Source organism: Panonychus citri, unplaced genomic scaffold (genome assembly GCF_014898815.1).
Source record: "Panonychus citri isolate SS breed McGregor unplaced genomic scaffold, ASM1489881v1 Contig00141, whole genome shotgun sequence".
NCBI classification, from domain to species: domain Eukaryota; kingdom Metazoa; phylum Arthropoda; class Arachnida; order Trombidiformes; family Tetranychidae; genus Panonychus; species Panonychus citri.
This window is the reverse complement of record NW_026515546.1, coordinates 112,764-134,538: the sequence shown is the minus strand read 5'-3', so window position 1 is coordinate 134,538 and position 21,775 is coordinate 112,764. Positions and strand designations below refer to the sequence as shown.

Genomic DNA, 21,775 nt, shown 5'->3' with positions numbered 1-21,775 from the left:
GTATCTCATCATTTTCTATGGTTCCAGAATAGGAAGATTAATCATCATTTGCATCATCACTATTGTAGATCTTATCATCTAATGAGATGAAATAAATACTTTTCATAAAGAATCAGTTAATTTATATTTATTTAGATTCAAATCCTTTGGTCACCAGAATTTGGGGTGATCAAAGAATCGGAATATTTCATGGTTCGAGTCAAAATCTTACAATAATTGTCTTTACGATAAATTAAAAAATAGAGATTAATCTTGATTAGATTATATTTCATCTTATTGTCAGTATTCAACACTGAAATCCGATCAAATTAAGTTTCAATTGTTTCCCTTAAACTTAAATCATGGAAAAATTTCCTCTTTGATTTTATGGATGATGATGATGATGGAATTGTCAATATGATTACATAGATTTCGAGTGGGAATGATGAGGATACAAATACGACTGAAAGATTCATACACATTCTCTGGGATGGAATTAAAGTTTAAAAATGATGCACAGATGAAACACTTTTTAATTAAAGCATTTTGATGAATAGTTTGAGGATGCGAACAATCAACTTTTAATTGTTGCACTAATTTGAATTGTTTGTGAGTTTTTTTCACCCATCCTGGTAAGAGATTAAGGCGATATTGGTGGGTTGAAATGTACAAAATAAGGTTAATCAATAATCAAATTATATCTAAATTAACTCTGTAAAGCACAGTGGTGAGGGAGTTTTGTGCTTGGACAAGCGGCTGATTTTTGTTTCAACATTTTGATTGTTGTAATCATGATATGATTAAGATGAATATGCTGGTGGTAATTTGTTATTGTTAATGGTGGCGGTGGTGGTGATGATAATGACGGTGGTGATAAAAATGATGGCTTGATATTAACGATTAACGGGAAAATAAAGTTACAATTCACCAGGGAAACAGTTGGCGGTAGGAACAATTTTCATGAATGAGATCAAATTAATCGCCAAGATTATGATAAATGTATGAAAATTTGAAGAGAGATAAGATCACGATGGTGAATAAAATTGGAATGAATAAGGCGATGTACAGAATTTTAGATGTGCGATTAGTTTACCAGGTCCAAAATTTAGATCGGTAAATGGGAATTGTGGTCATTATTTACAATTGAATTTGTATTTTATAAAGGAAGCACTGAGGTGGATGAACGTTTTCGCTTTAAACCAGATCGTCGATCATCTCGACGACGCTCTTTAAGACACTTGCTGATTGTTGTACGGACAGATTGTATTTCGATATAGCTTAATGGACCATATTTACCAATCACTCGAAAAGCGTGAGCTTGAATGGCTAAAAATCTACGATAACCAACACCAAGAGGTAAACCATTGGCCAATGATTCGATGAAACATTTAGCGGGTGGATATTCATCTTTGAGGGTATTGCCACTGAGAAGAGAATTTTTAACATAAATATCTGGTAAAACTCGACGGATCAGAACGGAGGCCACTTGAGTTGCGTGTTTAACATCTTCCTTCATAACAACATGTTGAATGTAAAGCGCCTTCTCAACAGGTATTAGACCTTCGAGAAGGATATAATCCTAAAAGAGAAACAAGAAAAAGTTTATCGGTTAATTATGAGAAATAATCTTTTGTTATTAATAAATAGAACCAATTGATTAGATTAACGAATTTGGTATTCGAGAAAGAGATTAGGTAATTACTTACAGATAATCTTGGATGATTTCGATTTTTCTCTTCGGGTGTTTCGCTACCAATGAACCAGCCGTCAATGTTTGAATTGAACCAAGAACCTGGAAGCATATTAACAAAATCATAATCTTCCTCATTTGGATCCATTGGTGAATCGTTGTCTCCATCAGTAAACTCGGGGCGATATTTACGATACTCGTAAATTGTTGCCAAATATTCTGATCTTTTTAAATTGTGCAAAATAATTCGTCCTTTGTTCATAACAATAGCAGCACATATACAAGGATCATTGGTCTCATTTGGTAAACAATCTAAGCCCATCTCTTCAAGGGTTACTTCAAATGAATCACTGTTACAAGCAGCGCTTCCATTCATTGGATGATCAGCATGATTGGTGCTTAAATCAAGCTCTTCACTTAAATCACATTCACCATTTAGATTTGAGTTTAAATCAACTGATGAATTACTGGTTGGAGATTTACCATTACGAGATGAAGGTAATAAATCATCTTGTGCTTGTTCATTACAAGATTCAGGTGATCCTGCTGGTTCTTCCATTGCTTCACCATTTTCACCATAAGATTTTCCTTCTGGGGATGAATCATGTTGACTGTTATTATTATTATTGTTACTTTTGTTGATTGATGCTTTAATTGTTATGATGGGTGTTATAGTTGGTGGTGTGATCATCGTTGATTTTGAGCTTTCTTTAGATGAATTAATCCGTCGAATGGCCAATTGTTTCTGTGTTTTATCCAGAGCGTTTTTGGTATCATTAAATCGTCTCATCATCTTTTGGATTCGTAAATTTGAACAATGTCTCTCTTCATCTAATTCTCTTCTACATTGATCGGCTTCTTCTTGAACGATAACTAATTGATTTTTAAGACTTTCAATGCATCTTCTTGCTTGAAGAAGATCAATTTCCAATCTAATCTTTTCTCTTCTCAATGTACAGAAAACTTTTTCAAATTGATTTTTAAATGTATCATTTGAATTGAAAAGTTTCTTCATGGCTTGAATTTCTTTGACAAACTTTTCACCGATTACTTCAACATTATTAAGAACACTGATAAAATCTCCACTGAAAGCATCATCATCAACTAAATTGTTAAAGTTATCACTTATCAAATTTGATGAGATTCTATTGTTGGTATCATTATTGTGTTCACCAGAGTATTGGCCAGGGTATTGGTCTTTTGGACTACTAGTGGTTGGATCAGTGGGTAGATCTTTGAAACCATAATCATCACCATATTTGAAAACTTCCCATTCTCGCAACGATTGGTCCAACAATGAAGAGTATTGGTCTGTTCTCATGGTTCCTGCTGAGTTAGGTGTTGCTTTACAATTATTATTATTATTATTGTTACTTATTTTACCCGTTGAAGGTCGAGCTTTAACCTTAGAAGATTCACCATTACTCTTCTTTTCGGTTGGCATGAGATGAACTTGAGATGTGAGATGATTAAGACGAAGAGCTTGGTGGTAAAGCTTTTCCACTTTGTCCGGAGAGAGACCAAAATTTTCCATGAGAGTGAAAAACAGGTTTTAACAACAAGGTACCTGTTTCCAAGCACATAAACCAATCCAAGCAAAAACACCCAAAAAACAGAAACTGTGTGTGTGTGTTTGTGTTGTGTAAGGGACTCAGTTAGAAGAGAAGATGAAGAGACAAGGATCGTCACTTTGTAAAAAGAAAAAGATATTCACCAGTAGAGATGAAAAAGAGGTAAATGAAGCACAAGATGTAGTAACTTTTTGTGAACAGGATGATGATGGTTGAGTAATCAGTTGGAATGGTGAGAGAGAGAGAGAGAGGGTAGAGAAGAGAAATGAAAGTACAGCAAAAAAGTTCCAGAAAATAATCAACGATGAATCCAAACAATCAAAAAATAAAATGAAGATTACACAGAGAGTGAGGGAGAATGGAGAGAACCCAATCAGATCAAAGTGTATGAAGATGAGGGTAAAAATAAGCGAATGAAGGTAGAGAGATTGACTTATCAAAACAGATGATAAAAGGTATTGTTCAGGAAAAAAAAGCAAAAATATCCACCGAGTGTGTTGTGTGTGTGAGAAAGATACAACCGATGAGGTAGGAAGATAGAGAGGGAGAGAAGGGAAGAGAGAGAGAGAGAGAGGAAGACACACTGAGGGTGAAAAAAAGCAAAAAAGAGAGATGGTCTTGGGAGAGGAAGAAAAGGAAGATGAAGAGGGTAAATAGGATAGGCGAAAATATCGAAAAGGCAAAAGAAAAAAGCAAAAGAGATAACCAAAAGATTCTGTAGTTTGTTGGGCAGTTAAAAGGTCTTATTCCCCTTATCTCTCTTCCTTTAAAACCAAGGAGGAGACAGAAAGAAAGATTATGGTGGTGGTGGAAGTGGTTATGTTGATGATGATGATGATTATGATGATGGTAATGGTGGTGGTGGTGATGATGATGGTGGTGGTGGTGGAGAAAAAGTTGAGAGGATGGAAGACAAGAATAACATCGAAAAGGGAACCCAGAAGAGAACTTCAAAGACAATAAGGAAGAAGAGTTAACCCAATGGAATTGTGATAATCGCCCGTAGATTATTTATATTTAGAAATCACAGAAAATAACAATTGAAATTATAACCAATAAATAGAAGAAAAAAAAATCAAATCAAACAAAACTTGAGAAAAACAAACAAACAAAAACTAATGTTCCATTGAAGATAAAGAGATGAAGAGAAATGAACTGAGCGATAAAAGAAAAGAGTTTGAGTTTCTCTTTTAGAAAACTAGATGACACTAGTGAGCTTTTCTTTTTTAATTTTCGCAATTAAAACTTTTCATTTAAAAGATTTAATTGTTTACTCGTATTCTTTTTGTTTTGTGTTCAAATTGATTCTCGAATTATTTATTCATGGATTAGACTCATTATTTATGTGTTGAGAGAAAAACTCTGCCTTTGACTCTCTTGATCTCTTGTTGTGACGATTGTCATTCTATTGTTTATTTGTTACATTTTTCTAAGTTTTAATTCTTGGTTAATCTGTTGAGATGAATTATAATTATTATTGAGATTGGAATGATATTTTATTTCCTAGAATTGGTGATACTTTGATGGGATTTTATATATAATCTTTAGCCATCGAACGAGGTTCTGATTCTTAATTCTCTGGATGTTTCGTTGAAATCAAATTGTTGAGAAAAAAGTGAAAAGTGTTTCTTATGATTGAACTTGTTTTCTATTCCAAAATCTTTACATTTAGTCAACTAGACTTTTCCTTTTAATTATTTTCTATGTTCCAATTCTTGATAGACTATTAATTGACATTTCCTCGGGTAAAACCAGTGATAAATCATCTACGAGATTCCAAAATATTGTCCAGTATGTTTATCCTTGATTTGGTAAACTTTTTAAGTTTATGAGAGTAATTTGATCTTTTTAATAGAAAATATAATTTCCTTGAATGATTCAAGATTGAGATGTGATTCCCTCATTCAGATCATAAGTTAGAGGCTAATTATTACTGGTCATCGTGGTGTTCAGGGTGAGCTAAGAGGCGATGGTTCCCCTGGTCTATTCTGGATTCTGGTTGCAAGAACCAAAGACATTGAAGGTTGAGAGAGATTCGGAATAGTGAATTGATGGATAATCATCAAGTTGAAGGATGAATTTGAAACAAGTTCTAATTAACTTCGGCACAAAGTTACCAGTTCTTCCTCAAGTGAAAGATCAGTTTTACTTACAATCGTAACCATCGCCTAAGAAAAAGGTAAACATGTTTTCTCACTTAAAGATAACAAGTTAATTATTCTCAACAGTTTAACCTTTTATTTCAATGAGACTTTCACTTACCTGTTGTGAAGATGGTTAATCAGAGAAATTAATTATCTCTTTAAATACGATTACTTGATTATCCCTTTGAGGGATTTTGTCTCTGACCTCACGTATTAGAATCAAAGGAAGAGAAACAAATGAAAAGGGTTAACAAACTTTTTTTCTTCTTCTATTCTTTTCGATAATCAAAGTTCACCGACTTGATGTTAATTTCTTTAATTGTTGGAACAAAATTACTCCTTTGTCCTTGTGTTTTCGAGCTTAATTTTGTCGAATTTTGTTTACCTTTCCAGCAAAAAACGCGAAAATATTTTTGCTAATCAACTGTTATTTGTTTTTTAATGGATTGATGGATTAGAACTAAATCAGATTAAATTCCGAATACTTAAAGTAAATTTGCATTGATTGTCTCTTTTTATTTAATTGAATACAATTTATGAGTACGTGATGAACGTAATTTGTTCTTGGATTGGGTGGAGTGGGAAAGAGATCGATTAATATTAATGAGAAATGTGCATCTTATAATAATGGAGAGGTAATTTGATGAAGAGATATGAGTGAAAAATTGTTTTCACCTGATTGGTTTATAGTTTGATGAATTAGTACATTGGGTAAGCGGCGAGTCCAGGGGATGAATGGAAACCGTTTGGTGTTCGAAGTAAAGTTGTCGCTGGTCGACGGCCATAAGTAAGTGGTACATCGTAACGCTGTTGAGGTGTTTGGGCTAATTGGGGTTGATAAGCCTGAGGTTCTTGTGGATATTGTTGTTGAAGTTGAGGTGCTTGTTGATATTGAGGTTGTTGTTGTTGTTGTTGTTGTTGGGGTTGATAGTAAGGTCGACGAGCAGTTGGTGATCGGAGAACTGGGGCTTGTGGAACAGATCCTTGGGGAATTGATGATTGAGGAATTGGTGCTGATGGAAAAGGTGATTGAGGGCCAAGTGAGTCCTCTGAATCATCTGATGAATCGTAACCTAAAGCTGGTTGTGTTGGACCATCGAAATTATCAGATTGATCATCGGAGTCAAAATCTTGAGGTTGAGGTGGTTGAGGTGCTGATGGAGCTTGTGGTTCTTGTGGAACTGGAGGAACCTCCGGTTTTTGTACCTTCACTTGTTGTTCAACGGGCTTTTGAAAGACTGGTCTCTGTGGCTGGTAGCCTTTCATTGGCTCGTAACTCTTAACGGGATCTTGATAAGGTTTAACTGGTTCGAAGCCTTTCGCTGGTTCCTGAGTTTTACCATAATTACCATTATCGTAAGGTGTTTGTCTAACGGGTTTACCATCGTTTACTGGATAAGCAACAGCTCGACGACTTGGTGGTAAGTAAAAGTTTCTATTACCTAAGAAAGTAAACAATTTGATTAGTCTTCAGTTTAACAAAGTCGAATGTGATGAATTACAAGAAAATCACAATTTACCTGTAGGAGGCTTAATTCCTTTGACATCGTAAGCAGAGACACAAGCGACCAAAGCAGCAAGAACAAGGAAAAGCTTCATCTAAATACAAATGAACGGAAACAAAATCAAGAAAAATCACCAAACAATTAGTAACAATCAAAAGAATAGAAAAGAAAAGAAAATGAAGACTTACTTTCAATAGATAAACGTTGGTGAAGGAAACCGAAAAGTAACTTGGATGTTTCAAGAATTAGAAATGATACTCTGTTCCATCGGTCGGACCGTATTTATAGAAGGTCAGGAAGGTGTTTCGTTCCATGATGAAGACAACATGGTAACCAGAATAGGGGAAGAGGCGAAGGTTCCATGAGCCAACCCTGAACTTTAATTTCTAAGGAGCAAAGAAACAGAGAGTAGTAAATGAAATAGAAAGTGAAAAAGAGAGCGAGAGAAAAAAAGAAAGAAAAAAAGTTAATGATGGATAATAACAAGATAAAGTCTAAGGATCAATTGAAAACAAGTTTAACTTTAATTACCATCGGAAGAGAAATAAATTGTTACTAATTTAAGGTAACCATTAATTTCTGACGCCAAAATATGATCCATTTAATGACAGAACCTGAAGTTGGGACAAAGGAGAAGAACAACAAAATGACATGAGAATTACTCTAATTACTACGGAAGAAATTAAGATAATTGCCATTAGCTAATGATGAGAGAATTAAATTAAAACCGTTAACCTTACGGATCCAATGGAAGAAGAAAATTAAAAACAAAAGAAAACAAAAAGAAAACAACTTATCAGCTGTGAACCTTTGGAAGAGAAAAACACTTAAAGGGTTAAACATGTTCTCTCACCTTAGATAACAAGTTAATTATTCTTCAATGAGACTTTCACTTACCTGTTGTGAAGATGATTAATCAGTATGAAGAAAGAATTAGAGAAATTAATTATCTCATTAAATACGATTACTTGATTATCCCTTTGAGGGATTTTGTCTCTGACCTCACGTATTAGAAACAAATGAAAAGGGTTAACAAACTTTTTCTTCTTCTTCTCTTTTTGACAATCAAAGTTCACCGACTTGTTTTTAATTGATTGGAAATTGAAAGTAATTTATTTGATACTTTTTTTCGATCAAATTAAAGAAAAAATTACTTTCGATTCGAGTTTTTTTCGTTACTTTAAAGTTCGCGCGCTTAAAAAAAAGAATTTCAAAAAATCATATGGACAAAGAAAGAGAAAAAGACAGAGAAGAAAATCACTAGCGACACAATCGTTATTGTCGCCAACTATTCACTAATTGTTATCGTAACAATTTATTTTTGTTGTTGTAATTATTTATTTATCTATTGTAATGTAATTCAGTTTGTTTTTTAAATGACACATTTACTGTCGCTAATTGTTGTTCCCCGTTGATTAGGCTTATGTCTTGCTAAATCAATTATATTTATACACTTAAATCAATTCTTATTTTAATTTTCTCTCTTCTCTTTTTTGTTATTTTTTTTTTCTTTTCTCTATTTGTTGTTATCCAATGCGAACTATCAATTTATTTACCTTTTATTTTATTCCATCTTGTTCTTGTTTCCATTCCGTATGTTGAAGTAACGTTTTGTTTTATTTTAACATATTTTCTCTGATCAAGATGATTTCTGCTTTATTGGTGATAAAATATTCTTGATTGTCTTTTCTCTTTACTTTATCTTTATATCAACCATTTTGGTGAATCAATTTTTTTTCCTCTCAATCCAATCAATTTTTATACACCCAACCCTCTCGTGTTTTTATCATGACCCATTGAAGATAATTGCATTTGTTTTAAAAGATACTTTCTTAGAGAGCCAGAGATAAGAAATGGAAGCAAATATCACTGAAGAAAACCGAGCTCTCATATGGAAGGTGAGTTGATATTTATGCTCTTTTCTCTCTCTCTCTTCTTCTTCATTTAGATCAGATTATGTTTGATGGTTTGTAATTGTCAGTCGATTGACTGAATGTCATTTTGTCCTTTTAATTGGTCTTCTTATTATTTTGATCTAATTCTAATCTTTTCTTATATTCTCTTTCTCTCTTATAGTCTTATCTTGGTTTAAAGGATAAGAAGCCTAATTTAAAGGAGTTTTTCGGTCTCGAGGAACAATCAGCAATCAGAGAAGACTGTGTTAAATTAGTTGAAGCCTTGGGTAATCCGGAAGACGATAGACTTGCAATAACTAGTGAATTGGAAACAGTTTTAACAACTTATGCTGAAACTTGTGGGGTTAAATATTTTACTGACAATGGATGGCTTGAGATACTACAACCTTTGCTGGCTTTAAAGGTTGACCGAGATGATTTGTACAATTTATTTGAAATTATTCACCGAAAATTCATTCCAAATGTTTTCACTTATTCTTCCTCACCTGATCAGGAAGAATCTCATTCTCTCAATGATCAACCTTTCCACCTTTTGAGATTATTATTATTCTATCATGATCCAGAGCTGTGCTCTTTTCTAGACACCAAAAAGATCAATCCAGATTCGTATGCCCTTTCATGGGTAAGTTTTCCATCTAATTTAATCTCCTCTCCTAAATCGCATCTAAACTAAACTAATTTCTTTTCATTTTCCACAGTTTCGAAGTCTATTTGCAGCCCATGTCAACATTAAAGCTCTTTTAGCCTTATGGGATGCATACCTTCAATCATCTAATCCATTTCTAATATTTTTCTTATCATTAGTTATGCTAGTCAATGCAAAGTAAGTTACCAATAATTAACTCACTTTCCAAAGTCAAATCTTGCCCATCAATTGTATTACAAGATAATTAATTTCCTTTTCTCACATTTCCTTTCACAGAGAAGAGATAATGAACATGAAAGATCAATCAAGAGAGGCGGTTATTAAGACATTAAATAGTGTGCCAAGTGCCCTCGGAGTAGATGATATATCTGATCTCTTTTATCTGGTTGAAACACATTATGTATCACAGACACCAAGATGTATCAATGTGAGTAATTGAGATTATTCAGATTACTTGAAATTCATTGGATATTATACTCTTGACTAATACTAATGTATAACAATTTTCCCTTCAACAGGAATTACATAAATTAATTTTCAATTATGACACTGGAATTGAATCTACCAAAGAGTTGACTGATATTGCTCAGGCTTTATGTTTACCTATTCCTGTATCACATCTAATACCTTCATCAAATAGTTCGGGTGTTAGATTTTTCATCGTTGATTGTAGACCAGCCGAGCAATATAATAATGGACATTTATCAACTGCTTTTCATCTTGATTGTAGCTTGGTAATTTAAATCTTCACTATTTTCACTCTTTTTGTTAGCTAATAATATAGTTTATCAGATAGATATTATCATCTCTCTCTCTCTCTCTCTCACTCTTTCTGGTGATAAAATTTCAATATAATCCTATTTTTATCATTTCTATTTGAATTTCCAGATGCTTCAAGAACCTTCAGCTTTCAATACTGCAGTTCAAGCTCTATTAGCTGCTCAAAAACAGGCTATTCTGGCTGGATCATTAGCTGGTGGTAAACACCTTTGTTTCATGGGAAGTGGACGTGATGAGGAAGATCGATATGTTCACATGGTTGTCGCTTCTTTCTTACAGAAGCATCATCTTTATGTTAGCTTGACATTTGGTGGTTATGCTGCTCTTCATCAATATGTTATGAATAAAAAATGCCTGGATAAATATTTTACCGATCATAACAAGAAAATTTGCCTTGCATGTCGTAATCCTCAAAGTTTCGTTACCTCAAATTCACCGATGGGCTCACGAAGTTTATCATCAAGTAATTCTTCTCTCCTTGGGAACGTTGACGGTGAAAATTCTTCCAATACATCAATTTTCGATCGAATGGCATCAGTGATGAAAATTCGAGCTGCTGGAGTTAAAGAAAAGCTTGTCGATTATATTATCAATCCAAATGCTGGCGATGATCGTCATGTTAGTTCCAGTGATCGACTTGGTAGAAGATACACCGGAGGATCGAATATTTTCAGTATATTCGACGTTGACAACGGAGGTCAGTCTAAATTTTACTCTCTCAAATACTTCTTAACAATTGACATAAATTTTCTCATTATTTAATTGAATCTCTCTTGTAAAATTCTAGATGGTTTAGCTTCTAGTGAATCGGAAGATTTTGAATTCGACATTGAAGATTGGTGCAAAACTAATAATGCCTTGAATTGCTTCAAATGTGAAGAATTGGCCAATGATAACAAAAGATATTCAAGGTAATTAAATTGACTTTTATTCGCTAAATTAGAATCAGATTATTTCAACATTGTATTTTCTTTGAAAATATTGATTCAAGGCTGAAGAAAAAAGATCTCGTTCTGATTTTCCTTATCCCTTTCTCTTTCTCTTTCATCATTTTTTAATTTTCACTTTCTTATTTAGTTATTTAATCCTAACGGAAACCCATTTATACATCGTACGTGCAATACCTCATAACAAAGGATTTGGTAAAATTGTAGCTAAAAGACCATTGGAAATGATAGTGCAAATCACTAGTAGGCGACGACTTCCCAATCTAATTACAATCAAATATGGTCAAGCCAACGATGAATCAACTAGTGAACCAACAATCATGGCTCTTGACAGGCTGAATATTCCTGAACCATATCCTGTCACCCGACTTGTCAAACAACAAGTAATCAAAGTTTTACATGGTGAAGTTGAAAATCATGAACCAACCGATGAGGAGAGTAAAAGTTCTGACCAGTGAAATCTATTTCTCACAACTTTATTTTTCTCTTTCCCTCAACAAAATCAATTATATATTCTGTCTCTAAATCAATTATCTATCGAAAATATGAGATATCAAATAATTAAAATTCTTATCAATTCTTCTTATAATTTTACCTGATCCATTTTTCAAAGATGATGAAATTTTGACTACATATTTTACTGACAAATTATAAAAAGTATTAGTATATATTAATTTTATTAGAATAAGTCATTTGTTTATTTATGTTGTAAACTGTACATTTCTTTGAGAGTTGACGGAATCAAGAACAAATTGACAGTGGGAAAAAAAGTATTGATCATCATACATATTGATGAAGTCAATGAGAGAAGAGAGGAAGAGAGAAAGAGAGAGAGGAAGAAACTGGGTGAGATTGAGAGAGGTAAAGAGAAATAAAGAAATGAATAAAAAGTAAATAACTTGACTTGTTGATCTTTGATGTTGATGGAATCATTGTCGTTGTCAATTTTGTTTTGCAGCTAAAAAGTTGAACAAATTGATGGATTAAGAGTAAATAATAAGTAATCGGGTGAGAAGAAGAGAAAAATGGAACAGATTAGAAAAGTTTATGTGATGACATCGTCGTTGATCTTTCGCTTCTCCATCAAATGTGTTAACATAATATCAATTCCTGAGATATTTTTCATGGTTATCTTTAAATCTCGGTGTAAACGAGTCTTCTCATCTTGGGTTAAAGCTCCATTTGAAGTTCTCCAATCTAAAACAGCAATGGCCTTACTCTCATCAATTAAAGAACCACCACCATCATCTTCATTAGATTGATCCAGTTTCAATTTTTTCTTTTGTCTATTCTCATCACTATTGTTTGTTTCTCTTTCAATAACAAACAGCTTTTCCGAGTCTTTAAGTAACTTATCCCATTTCAAGTATTTCAGTAACAAATTGGACAAAAAGTTATAAAGAAATTCTTTCGTTGAAGGTAATCCTTTCTTTCTATCTTTGATTCCACCAGTGGTACTCTCATTTTCCATGATTATAATTTATCAAAGAAAAAAGAAAATAAAATAACACTTGAAAAATGTAGAGAAAAGAAAAAAAGAAACAAACAAAAGTATAAAAGAACAAGAGAAAAAGCCAATAAGGAGATTCCAATTGGAAAGAATAGAAAATAGATTAAAATCGATTTATATTATTTACTAATAACCAACACTTTCACTGAACAATCATTAAGATGAAGTAGCAACAACTAATTATCTAATTGTCATAAAAAAAAATCAAACCAAATTAAAGAAACAAATTAATTAGGTAAACACAAAGGTAAACACAATTAGTCAGTTGCAGTTGAACATTTAAACTGGCGCCATCTTAGAGTTTCCCCTTTTCCCGCCAATAGAATGAAAGCCCAACGTTCTTTTCTCCGCCCGCAGATGGAGCCACTTTCTGTTCGCTGCCATCTACTGACTGGAATTGGAACAAAACAAGTAAACAAAGTGGTGGTCATGCCAATGTTTAAATGTTTCCTCATCTTAATTACATTTAATTAGTTAATTAGTTACTTGGAATTTTGTCAATTGTTTCAATTTTTTCCATCTTTTCTAATCTTGTTAATTGTTATTATTTTGAGTAATTAATTCTTTTCACGAAAAGTATGGATGATCTTAGTTTAGCGAAGCAAAATCTTTTCGATTGTCTTGGTTCCAATTTTAAATGGTTTGTATATGTTTATTATCCTTCATCTTTTTTTTTATTGTTCTGATTTATTTTATTCTGTTTGTGGAATATTAAATAACTACAATTTCTTTTCTTTTCCTTTTTCGTGTCGATTTTTCTCTCTACTAATTTGTTTTCCTTTTTTTTTCTATGTAAATTTGGGGTTTTTCTAATCTTTTTGTGCTTTTGATTCATCTCATTTTTTTTGTTACGATCCATTTAAATTTCTCTCTCAAGTTACCTAAGTCTTTTGAGATCTTGGTTCCGGAATAATATAAGCAAAGATGAATTTGACTTTGAAGCTCGAAAACTTTTCAATAATTCTAATATTTCCAAGCATAATGCATTCCTTTTGGCTTTATTTAGTCGATGTCAAGATCTTTCATCTCTTGAAAGTCAATCTGGTAAGTTTTACGATTTTATCCTTTTTTTTACTGTTCCATGATATTAGTGAATTAATCCGACGATTTCATTGTTTCTTGTGTCTCTCTTTTTTTGCTTATTCAGATCGTAAAACAAAACTAGATGAAAACGATAGAAGTGCTAAAAATCGACCATTAAAAAAGTCTCGACCCAATTTTAAGATTAGTTATGATAAACGATTTGTACCAATTGATCCTTCTCTTTACTCACCGGTTCCGACAAAAAAGTCACGTAAACATGAAGCCGAAAGACGAGAAGTGTTATCAAAAGTAGCATTCAGTTTATCTGAAGGATCTTTACCAGATCATTTTATGGCCAATTTAAGGATGCTCGTTATTGTCTGGGAATCTGGTTTAGACAATTTATCCAATGATGCAGTTTCCATGTTAAATTTAGCTCTGAGAGATTTCATTAAAAACATTCTAATGTACGTGTTAACCTTTAAATCATCTTTCCGCAGTTATGATAAAGGACAAGTACGATACTCTGTTGGTGCACCAATGATCAATCCATATCTGAAAAACTCTCATACCCTTTGTAAATATCCTCAAGATATTCATTCATCAATTGTTAATAATTCAGGTGATCAAATACCCGCTATCTTACCAACCAGTGAAACCGCTGAACATGATGCTATCTTTCAAATAGCCTGTTCCAAATTACCCACCGAGGATTATGAGACATCTAATTGTGACTCAGGTCTAATCAATTTATGGCAAGTTTTTCACGCCCTTCGATTACATAAATCAGCAATACCCTCACACTCGGTGTACACAATAAACATGGAAAAGATAATCACTCGCCTATCTCACCCAACCTCTTCAACTGAAGATTATTGATTCGAAACATAATCGTTACTTCATCACCATCACCATCACCATCATCATCATCATCATCATCATCATTTATTGTTTTCTTGTTAAATTCTGCATCCTAAATATACATCTCACGTTTATTGTATTTACACCTCAACCCAAATTCACCATGAAAAGTCAATCAGACATCAAGCATAATAACGATGAAGAGTAACACAAAACTCATTTAGAAAATCAATTTGGACATCATCTCATCTAATGTAAGTGAACAATTAAAACTAAACAAAAAGTGTAATATTTTTACAATTTAAATAATGTAAATTATATCCAACCTAACCAATAAGATGTAATAAAAAATTAGCCTGAATGGTAAAGAAGTTACTATTAATATGAATAAATTACTACATGTTAACCAAAAACAACTAACCTAATCAATCAATTGATTAAAAAAAAACTTATTCTATAAAAAAAAACTAACTGAATCAATAATAATCCTTTGAAAGTTGCTAATGAAAATTGTCAACTTTCAATCCTCGAATCCATTAACCATTAAAGTCAAGGAGACGGAAACAATCAACTAACTAGTGAAAAAAAAGAGATAATCAACTAATATGATGATGAAGTGACAGTAATGATTAAGAGAAATAAGGACGAGAACCAAAAGAATAGGGAAAATGCCCTCAGAATAAAAATGACGAAAACACAACTTTTCTGACAGAACAAAATACGCTGAATTCGGAAATGTTAATAATTTTTTTTTGCGACAGTCCAATTCTACACAATTACGATTTTAAGAGTTAGAAAAAGTTTTAGCCATATCTCGACAACTATGCATACAACCAAGTTGAAAATCATTTTTTATACTCAATTCTATATGATAAATATGAATATGAACTTGGTTTGTTTCGATCGATTGACTAAAGTGGACTTTTACTCAGGCCACATTTACGATCTAAAATATCTCAACAATAAAAAATACAACCAAGCTGAAAATCATTTTTGGTACTCAATTTAGTATGGTCTACTACAATCTGAAGTTCGTTTGTTTAGATCGATTGACTAAAGTGGACTTTTACACAGGCCACATTTACGATCGAAAATATCTCAACAATAAAAGATACAACCAAGCTGAAAATCATTTTTCTAACTAAATTCTATATGATAAATAACAATATGAACTTGGTCTGTTTCGATCGATTGACTAACATCGACTTTTTGACAGGCCATATTTACGATCTGAAATATCTCGACAACTAAGAATACAACCAAGCTGAAAATGATTTTTGGTACTCAATTTACGTTGTTCTTCAATATGTCGTCTTTAAATATTTTCCATCGATTGACTAAAGTGGACTTTTACACAGGCCACATTTACGAAATTAAATTTCTCGTGAATTCAAGATCTAAACAGGCTGAAAACTATTTTTCAAGAATTTTTTTTAATGCTGAGCGATTATTTCAAGCTATTTCGCCTACATTGCACAAAAAAGGTTCTAGAGTTTGCAGACATCATGAGCTTGCAAAACATTCTGTTTGACAATTATTTCAGGCAAAATAGCTTGAAATAATCGCTCAGCATTAAAAAAGTTCTTGAAAAATAGTTTTCAGCCTGTTTAGATCTTGAATTCACGAGAAATTTAATTTCGTAAATGTGGCCTGTGTAAAAGTCCACTTTAGTCAATCGATCGAAAATATTTAAAGACGACATATTGAAGAACAACGTAAATTGAGTACCAAAAATCATTTTCAGCTTGGTTGTATTCTTAGTTGTCGAGATATTTCAGATCGTAAATATGGCCTGTCAAAAAGTCGATGTTAGTCAATCGATCGAAACAGACCAAGTTCATATTGTTATTTATCATATAGAATTTAGTTAGAAAAATGATTTTCAGCTTGGTTGTATCTTTTATTGTTGAGATATTTTCGATCGTAAATGTGGCCTGTGTAAAAGTCCACTTTAGTCAATCGATCGAAAATATTTAAAGACGACATATTGAAGAACAACGTAAATTGAGTACCAAAAATCATTTTCAGCTTGGTTGTATTCTTAGTTGTCGAGATATTTCAGATCGTAAATATGGCCTGTCAAAAAGTCGATGTTAGTCAATCGATCGAAACAGACCAAGTTCATATTGTTATTTATCATATAGAATTTAGTTAGAAAAATGATTTTCAGCTTGGTTGTATCTTTTATTGTTGAGATATTTTCGATCGTAAATGTGACCTGTGTAAAAGTCCACTTTAGTCAATCGATCTAAACAAACGAACTTCAGATTGTAGTAGACCATACTAAATTGAGTACCAAAAATGATTTTCAGCTTGGTTGTATTTTTTATTGTTGAGACATTTAAGATCGTAAAAGTGGCCTGTCAAAAAGTCGATGTTAGTCAATCGATATTGAAAAACCAAGTTCATATTTATATTTTTCATATAAAATACAGTTTGAAAAATGATTTTTAGCTTGCGTACCGATATTATGCAATTACTACTTCACAGGAATGATTTATGCACTTTCGAGCTAAGTTCAATCACCGTCCAAAAGACAAAATCTGATAGTTTCACTGTGTTCCTCACCTATTATTACCTTATAAAAACTTCTCCGAAAAAAATTATTTTTTGAGGCCTTTTTGGTTCTCGTCCTTAACTAATCCAAAATAATTGATATCATCTCATTGTAATCAAATATTGATTATGATTATTGTTGGTGAAGCCTTTTCAAACTGATATATCAGATTACCAGTAACCATAGTTAATATTAATTACTAGTTACAAATAATTGATAACCAATCAAGAGGAACCACAAAGTAAATTGATTGTTAATGGCAACAATTGATTGCTACAATTAACCAATCTACTCACCGCAGATCTTTAAACTTGACAAGATGAAGTTATATAAATTATTCAATTTTTCATCAATGACTTTCGACAATTATATTGTTAATATTCAAACAATTATGATAAAGAAACATTTACGTTAACCATCATCCGAATTAACCAACGAAATAATATAATAATCATCATGATAATCAGAATGATAATCAAGGATAAGAATAAAGGAAGAGAGAGAGAGAGAGAGAGAGAGAATAGTAAAAAATGAAGACAAAGAAGAGAGTTACATTTGCATAAACTGTTCTATTCGATAACAATAATATGTTCCCATGATAATCAGAATCAAATGATGAAGATAAGAAAGATGATAGAAAAAAAGAAAAAAGAAAATAGGTAAATGGATGATAAGTGAAGAAGAAAATGAAAGAGGAGAAAAAGTAGAAATTCTCTCACTAGAATATTATACTCTGGAAATCGTTGAGATCGAAATTCTGAAAGAAAGAGCATGTTCCATGGGCGATTATCTTCATCATGAAGATGAGGATGCGGAAGATGAGTGAGTAATAATTTCACTTTCTATGAGTTTCTCAAAGTAACAGGTAAACATTTCAACTGAAAACGTTCAAGAATCAAGTTGAAACTTATCAACAATCAGAATGAAACATTTTCCAACTTTTTTTGTTATTCAATTAGAAAAATGAATCTACAATAAATATCAAAGAAAACTGATTAATAATTGTTACAATGTTTTCCTGATTGATATGAAATAACAATATGATTAGTTGATTGTTTTGTGTTCTCCTAATGGTTTAATTTTGTGCCATTCGTTTTCAATTTCAATCCTTTTGTTAATCATCTTGTTGATTGTGTTGTTTATATAATTATTGTTTACCTTCAACTTGATTTAATCAACCAATTAGTGTGATTGAATCATCTAATTTTACCCTTGGAATTAAATTGTGATTAAAACTGTTTTAAACAACAATGTTTAATAATTATATTCATCATCATTGTAATCAGTTTGCTACAATTGTTTACATTTTACAAGCAATTAAGTTAATCATTTCTCCGATGGTTACTGTTTATGCAAAAGAAGTAGAGTAAGTATATTTACAATTAGAGATATAAACCAACAATCAAATTTGGAGATAATTAAGAAACTAATCCACCAATGTTTAACTGATTGAACATTTTATTCCCCCAAACAATCAACCGTTAATTGTAACAATCAAGTGGAAGTAAATTGTTGAATATGAAAAACATATTACCTCCTTCATATGATAATCTTCAACCACCAAAGGAAAATGGTAAGTTTAATATGAACACAATTAAAGGAACAATTTAACTTAAATTGTCTTGGAAAAAATTACAATTTCTCTCTCTCTCTCTTTCTCTCTGAACAAATTATGATTTACAATCAAACAGAATCTAAATTAACTTATAATGTAACAAGTTAATCAACATTCAGTGATTAACTTAATTCAGTTAACTAGGAAAAAAAATTGTTTACCTTAACCTTTTTTATAACATGGAAGGGAAAAAAACTTTGTTGATTGTTACTGTTAAAGTTAATCAATTTTAATCATGTTTACTGATTAAAATTGATGATAATGATGATTAGTTTATCTCAGGGTGTGTTGAAAGTTAATTGGATTAACTGACTAATGATTTTTTCTTCACGTTAATTAATCAGTTGGAAAGAATAGGAAAAAGGAAAAAGTTGTAATTCTGATAAAATCGAAGACGCAGATTTAATATAAGCTAATATTTTATTTCTCGAGTTAATCTGATCCAGATTAGAACTTAAATGAATCAAAATGATGATCGGAAAGAAGATGAAGATGATGATGAAATTGTTTTCATGATGAAAAGTCACAAATCATCATGAAAACCATGAAGATAAAAGTAATTGTTAAGAAAAAAGAAAAAGAAAAAAATGAATCAAAAGGTTGATAAGATTCATCACTTTCTTTTTTTTTATCTTCTCTTTGTCATCCTCATCATCTTAATCTTCATGAAGATGATTAAATATGTGTGGTAACATTAATGAATCTCAAGTTCTACTGAACTTTTTTCTCAGCGGTCGAATCAGAATTAGAACTTGAAATTGGACGAAAAACACAATTCGAGGAATCAACAATTCTCATAAATAATAAATTTACTTTCCTTTGTTGAACAATCAAGACAATTAATCAACAATCATCATCTATTATCATTAATTATCATTAATCAACTAATCACTTTAATGATTATCTCATGAAAGTTAAACCATTAATCTGATAAGTTTGAATTTGCTTCCCAGTCAACAGAAGAAAAATTTTTGAGAGCAAAAAACAGTAAATTGAGTCAAAATTGAATCAAAAATTTTTTTGAATGTTAATTGATTTGTTTTTGACTCCAAATTGAGTCAAAATTTTGAATGAAAATATTGGATTGAGTCAAAATATAGTCTAAATGTTGATTTTTATTCAATTGATTGAAATTGGGACTCGATCGAGAAAATTTGTTAGTGAAAAGAATCTTTGTAACAGATTTTTGGTATAAATTTTGAGCATGATAATATTGATTTGATTAACAATTCGTTGATTAGAGATCTTGAAGATTAGATTCTTGTAAAATTTGATATAAATATAAAAATGGATGAGAATCAAATTGATTTACATGAAATTGAAGAATATGTATATGAATCATTTAGAAACTGATATAAAAATATTGTAAATTTTTGGCTTGTATCACTTTGGCTTTGAGAACAATGATGGAAAGAATTCTATTCTAATTTTTTCCTTTATGTGGAATAAATTCATTCTTCATCAATAATCATCTTTTCGATTTCTTGTTGAAGTTCTTGGTCATAAGAATCTTCTCTCTCATTATCCAAATCCATTGGCTCTTCCTTTCCATATTCATTGTCATCTTTTTCCTCTATTTCCATTGAGAAATGATCATTTTCCGCATAAGCTTTTTGATCCATCATCGAGAGAGAATCATGTTGAGTTAAATTTTCGGATCCACTCAAATTGAGAGAAAGATCTTCTCTTTCCAACGGGTTACAGCAAATTTCACATGAAGAATAATTTTCACAATAAATAGAAACTTGTTGATCTTCAATGATAGAGAAATCACATTTAAAGCTGAATGAGACACCGTTGTAAATTTGAAAAAAAGCCATTGAAATTTCCATGTTGAATTGAGTCGTTTTAAGGAAAATTGATCACAAAAAATTAAGCCAAAGAATAAATTCGAATTGAATATCACTAGATTCACTGATTGTTGAAGATAATTTTGTATTAAAACTGATTAAAATTGTTGATTAATTAAATGAAATTAATTTGTTGAAAATGAAGAGAAAAAATTTTACGTAGAAAAAAATGAACGGGATTAAACGCTAATTTGGCGTCTGAACAAACAGCTGGAACGAATTTAGCTTTTTCTTTTTTGTTCTTCTCATCATGAAAAAGTGATCAGCTATTATGTAGAATATGTTCAACTACGAAATTTTTCGAGTATCTGTAATCAAAGATCTGGCTTTCGATGAAAATACTTTTGTGACCAATATCATCGATGCTGAAGATTTTCCAACCATTTTCGATGCCATTTACTTCGTGAATATGATCGAATTTGAGGAAAATTTCACCAGTAGTACCTCTGAATTTGTGTTTGATTGGAGCTGATTTAAAGATATTTCCCATTATGAAGATCTTGTTCAAAAGCTCAAAAATTGTATCAATTCGAAAGAACTTTTTATTTTTCAATCGAACAACAGAATCATCTCTTGTTTTGTTGTGGCAATAACTTTTTGTAGAATATCTTATCGAATTGACACATATACTCTTATAATATTTCGTGTGTTGCAGGTGAGCGAAAATATTCAAAGGAAAAGCGTAACAACATTCCTCGTGAATTACGTTTTGTTTTGATGTGTTTCTATGTAACTCGTCATCCTTCAATCGGGTTATAATTGGACGTGAATCGTCTTCATTTGTAGTTTCAAAGAGTTGACGTTCTTTCGATGATAAGTTCCATTGATTGACTGTTGTTTGAACATATTCTCGATATCGAAAATCATTCAAAAAAACACGAACAACAGCTTGAGCCACATTAGATGTCCGTCTCACTTTTTCTTTTATTACTCCCATTTGGTTCTCAAGAGGATAAGCAGAGATGCTGGTAAATGGACCGAGAGAGTCAACTGATTGTGGTAAATGTGAGAGGATATGCAAGTTGTAGGATTTTAATCCTTCTTTGTAAATAGTAGAAACACCTTCTTGAAATTCTTTGACAAGATTATCAATCTCGGTAACTTTATCACTAGAAATCGATTCGAGATTGAGAATTGAGTAAATTCTAGATAAGGTTATTATATTGTTGGTAGCTTTTGCA

General features: G+C 31.7%; 5 protein-coding genes across 5 annotated transcripts in view; 3 read left to right on the top strand and 2 right to left on the bottom strand.

Moving 5' to 3' along the window:
- Positions 1–112: 112 nt before the first annotated feature.
- Positions 113–4,370, bottom strand: LOC128395484 (uncharacterized). The gene is made up of 2 exons (XM_053355910.1): positions 1,686–4,370; positions 113–1,558 (listed from the first exon to the last, which is right to left on the bottom strand). Exons 1-2 carry the CDS (start codon positions 3,201–3,203, stop codon positions 1,136–1,138), a joined length of 1,941 nt encoding a protein of 646 aa, XP_053211885.1. The 5' UTR covers positions 3,204–4,370; the 3' UTR covers positions 113–1,135.
- Positions 4,371–5,879: 1,509 nt separating this feature from the next.
- Positions 5,880–7,538, bottom strand: LOC128395834 (uncharacterized). The gene is made up of 4 exons (XM_053356322.1): positions 7,421–7,538; positions 7,078–7,266; positions 6,905–6,983; positions 5,880–6,826 (listed from the first exon to the last, which is right to left on the bottom strand). The coding sequence occupies exons 3-4, from the start codon at positions 6,981–6,983 to the stop codon at positions 6,084–6,086; spliced, it is 822 nt and encodes a 273-aa protein (XP_053212297.1). The 5' UTR covers positions 7,078–7,266; positions 7,421–7,538; the 3' UTR covers positions 5,880–6,083.
- Positions 7,539–8,200: 662 nt separating this feature from the next.
- LOC128395267 (TBC1 domain family member 23-like) lies at positions 8,201–12,010 on the top strand. The gene is made up of 8 exons (XM_053355671.1): positions 8,201–8,787; positions 8,966–9,427; positions 9,504–9,628; positions 9,728–9,878; positions 9,970–10,185; positions 10,340–10,928; positions 11,019–11,142; positions 11,309–12,010. Exons 1-8 carry the CDS (start codon positions 8,743–8,745, stop codon positions 11,634–11,636), a joined length of 2,040 nt encoding a protein of 679 aa, XP_053211646.1. The 5' UTR covers positions 8,201–8,742; the 3' UTR covers positions 11,637–12,010.
- Positions 12,011–13,097: 1,087 nt separating this feature from the next.
- Positions 13,098–14,988, top strand: LOC128395268 (transcriptional adapter 1-like). Its single transcript, XM_053355672.1, has 3 exons — positions 13,098–13,328; positions 13,566–13,732; positions 13,836–14,988. Exons 1-3 carry the CDS (start codon positions 13,267–13,269, stop codon positions 14,588–14,590), a joined length of 984 nt encoding a protein of 327 aa, XP_053211647.1. The 5' UTR covers positions 13,098–13,266; the 3' UTR covers positions 14,591–14,988.
- Positions 14,989–17,970: 2,982 nt separating this feature from the next.
- Positions 17,971–21,775, top strand: part of LOC128395345 (glycine receptor subunit alpha-4-like) — a 33,054-nt gene continuing 29,249 nt past the window's right edge. Inside the window, exons 1-2 of the mRNA XM_053355754.1 lie at positions 17,971–18,495; positions 18,629–18,702. Of these exons, the coding sequence (XP_053211729.1) occupies positions 18,380–18,495; positions 18,629–18,702 (190 nt within the window). The 5' untranslated portion in view covers positions 17,971–18,379. The remainder of the gene's footprint in view (positions 18,496–18,628; positions 18,703–21,775) is intronic.

Coding starts and splice junctions, on each gene's coding strand:
- LOC128395268 (XM_053355672.1), top strand. CDS start 13,267: ATGGATGATCTTAGTTTAGCGAAGCAAAATCTTTTCGATTGTCTTGGT. Junction 13,329..13,565: donor CTTGGTTCCAATTTTAAATG/GTTTGTATATGT, acceptor TTCTCTCTCAAG/TTACCTAAGTCTTTTGAGAT. Junction 13,733..13,835: donor ATCTCTTGAAAGTCAATCTG/GTAAGTTTTACG, acceptor TTGCTTATTCAG/ATCGTAAAACAAAACTAGAT.
- LOC128395484 (XM_053355910.1), bottom strand. CDS start 3,203: ATGGAAAATTTTGGTCTCTCTCCGGACAAAGTGGAAAAGCTTTACCAC. Junction 1,559..1,685: donor GAAATCATCCAAGATTATCT/GTAAGTAATTAC, acceptor TTTCTCTTTTAG/GATTATATCCTTCTCGAAGG.
- LOC128395267 (XM_053355671.1), top strand. CDS start 8,743: ATGGAAGCAAATATCACTGAAGAAAACCGAGCTCTCATATGGAAG. Junction 8,788..8,965: donor ACCGAGCTCTCATATGGAAG/GTGAGTTGATAT, acceptor TCTCTCTTATAG/TCTTATCTTGGTTTAAAGGA. Junction 9,428..9,503: donor ATTCGTATGCCCTTTCATGG/GTAAGTTTTCCA, acceptor CATTTTCCACAG/TTTCGAAGTCTATTTGCAGC.
- LOC128395834 (XM_053356322.1), bottom strand. CDS start 6,983: ATGAAGCTTTTCCTTGTTCTTGCTGCTTTGGTCGCTTGTGTCTCTGCT. Junction 6,827..6,904: donor AGGAATTAAGCCTCCTACAG/GTAAATTGTGAT, acceptor TTACTTTCTTAG/GTAATAGAAACTTTTACTTA.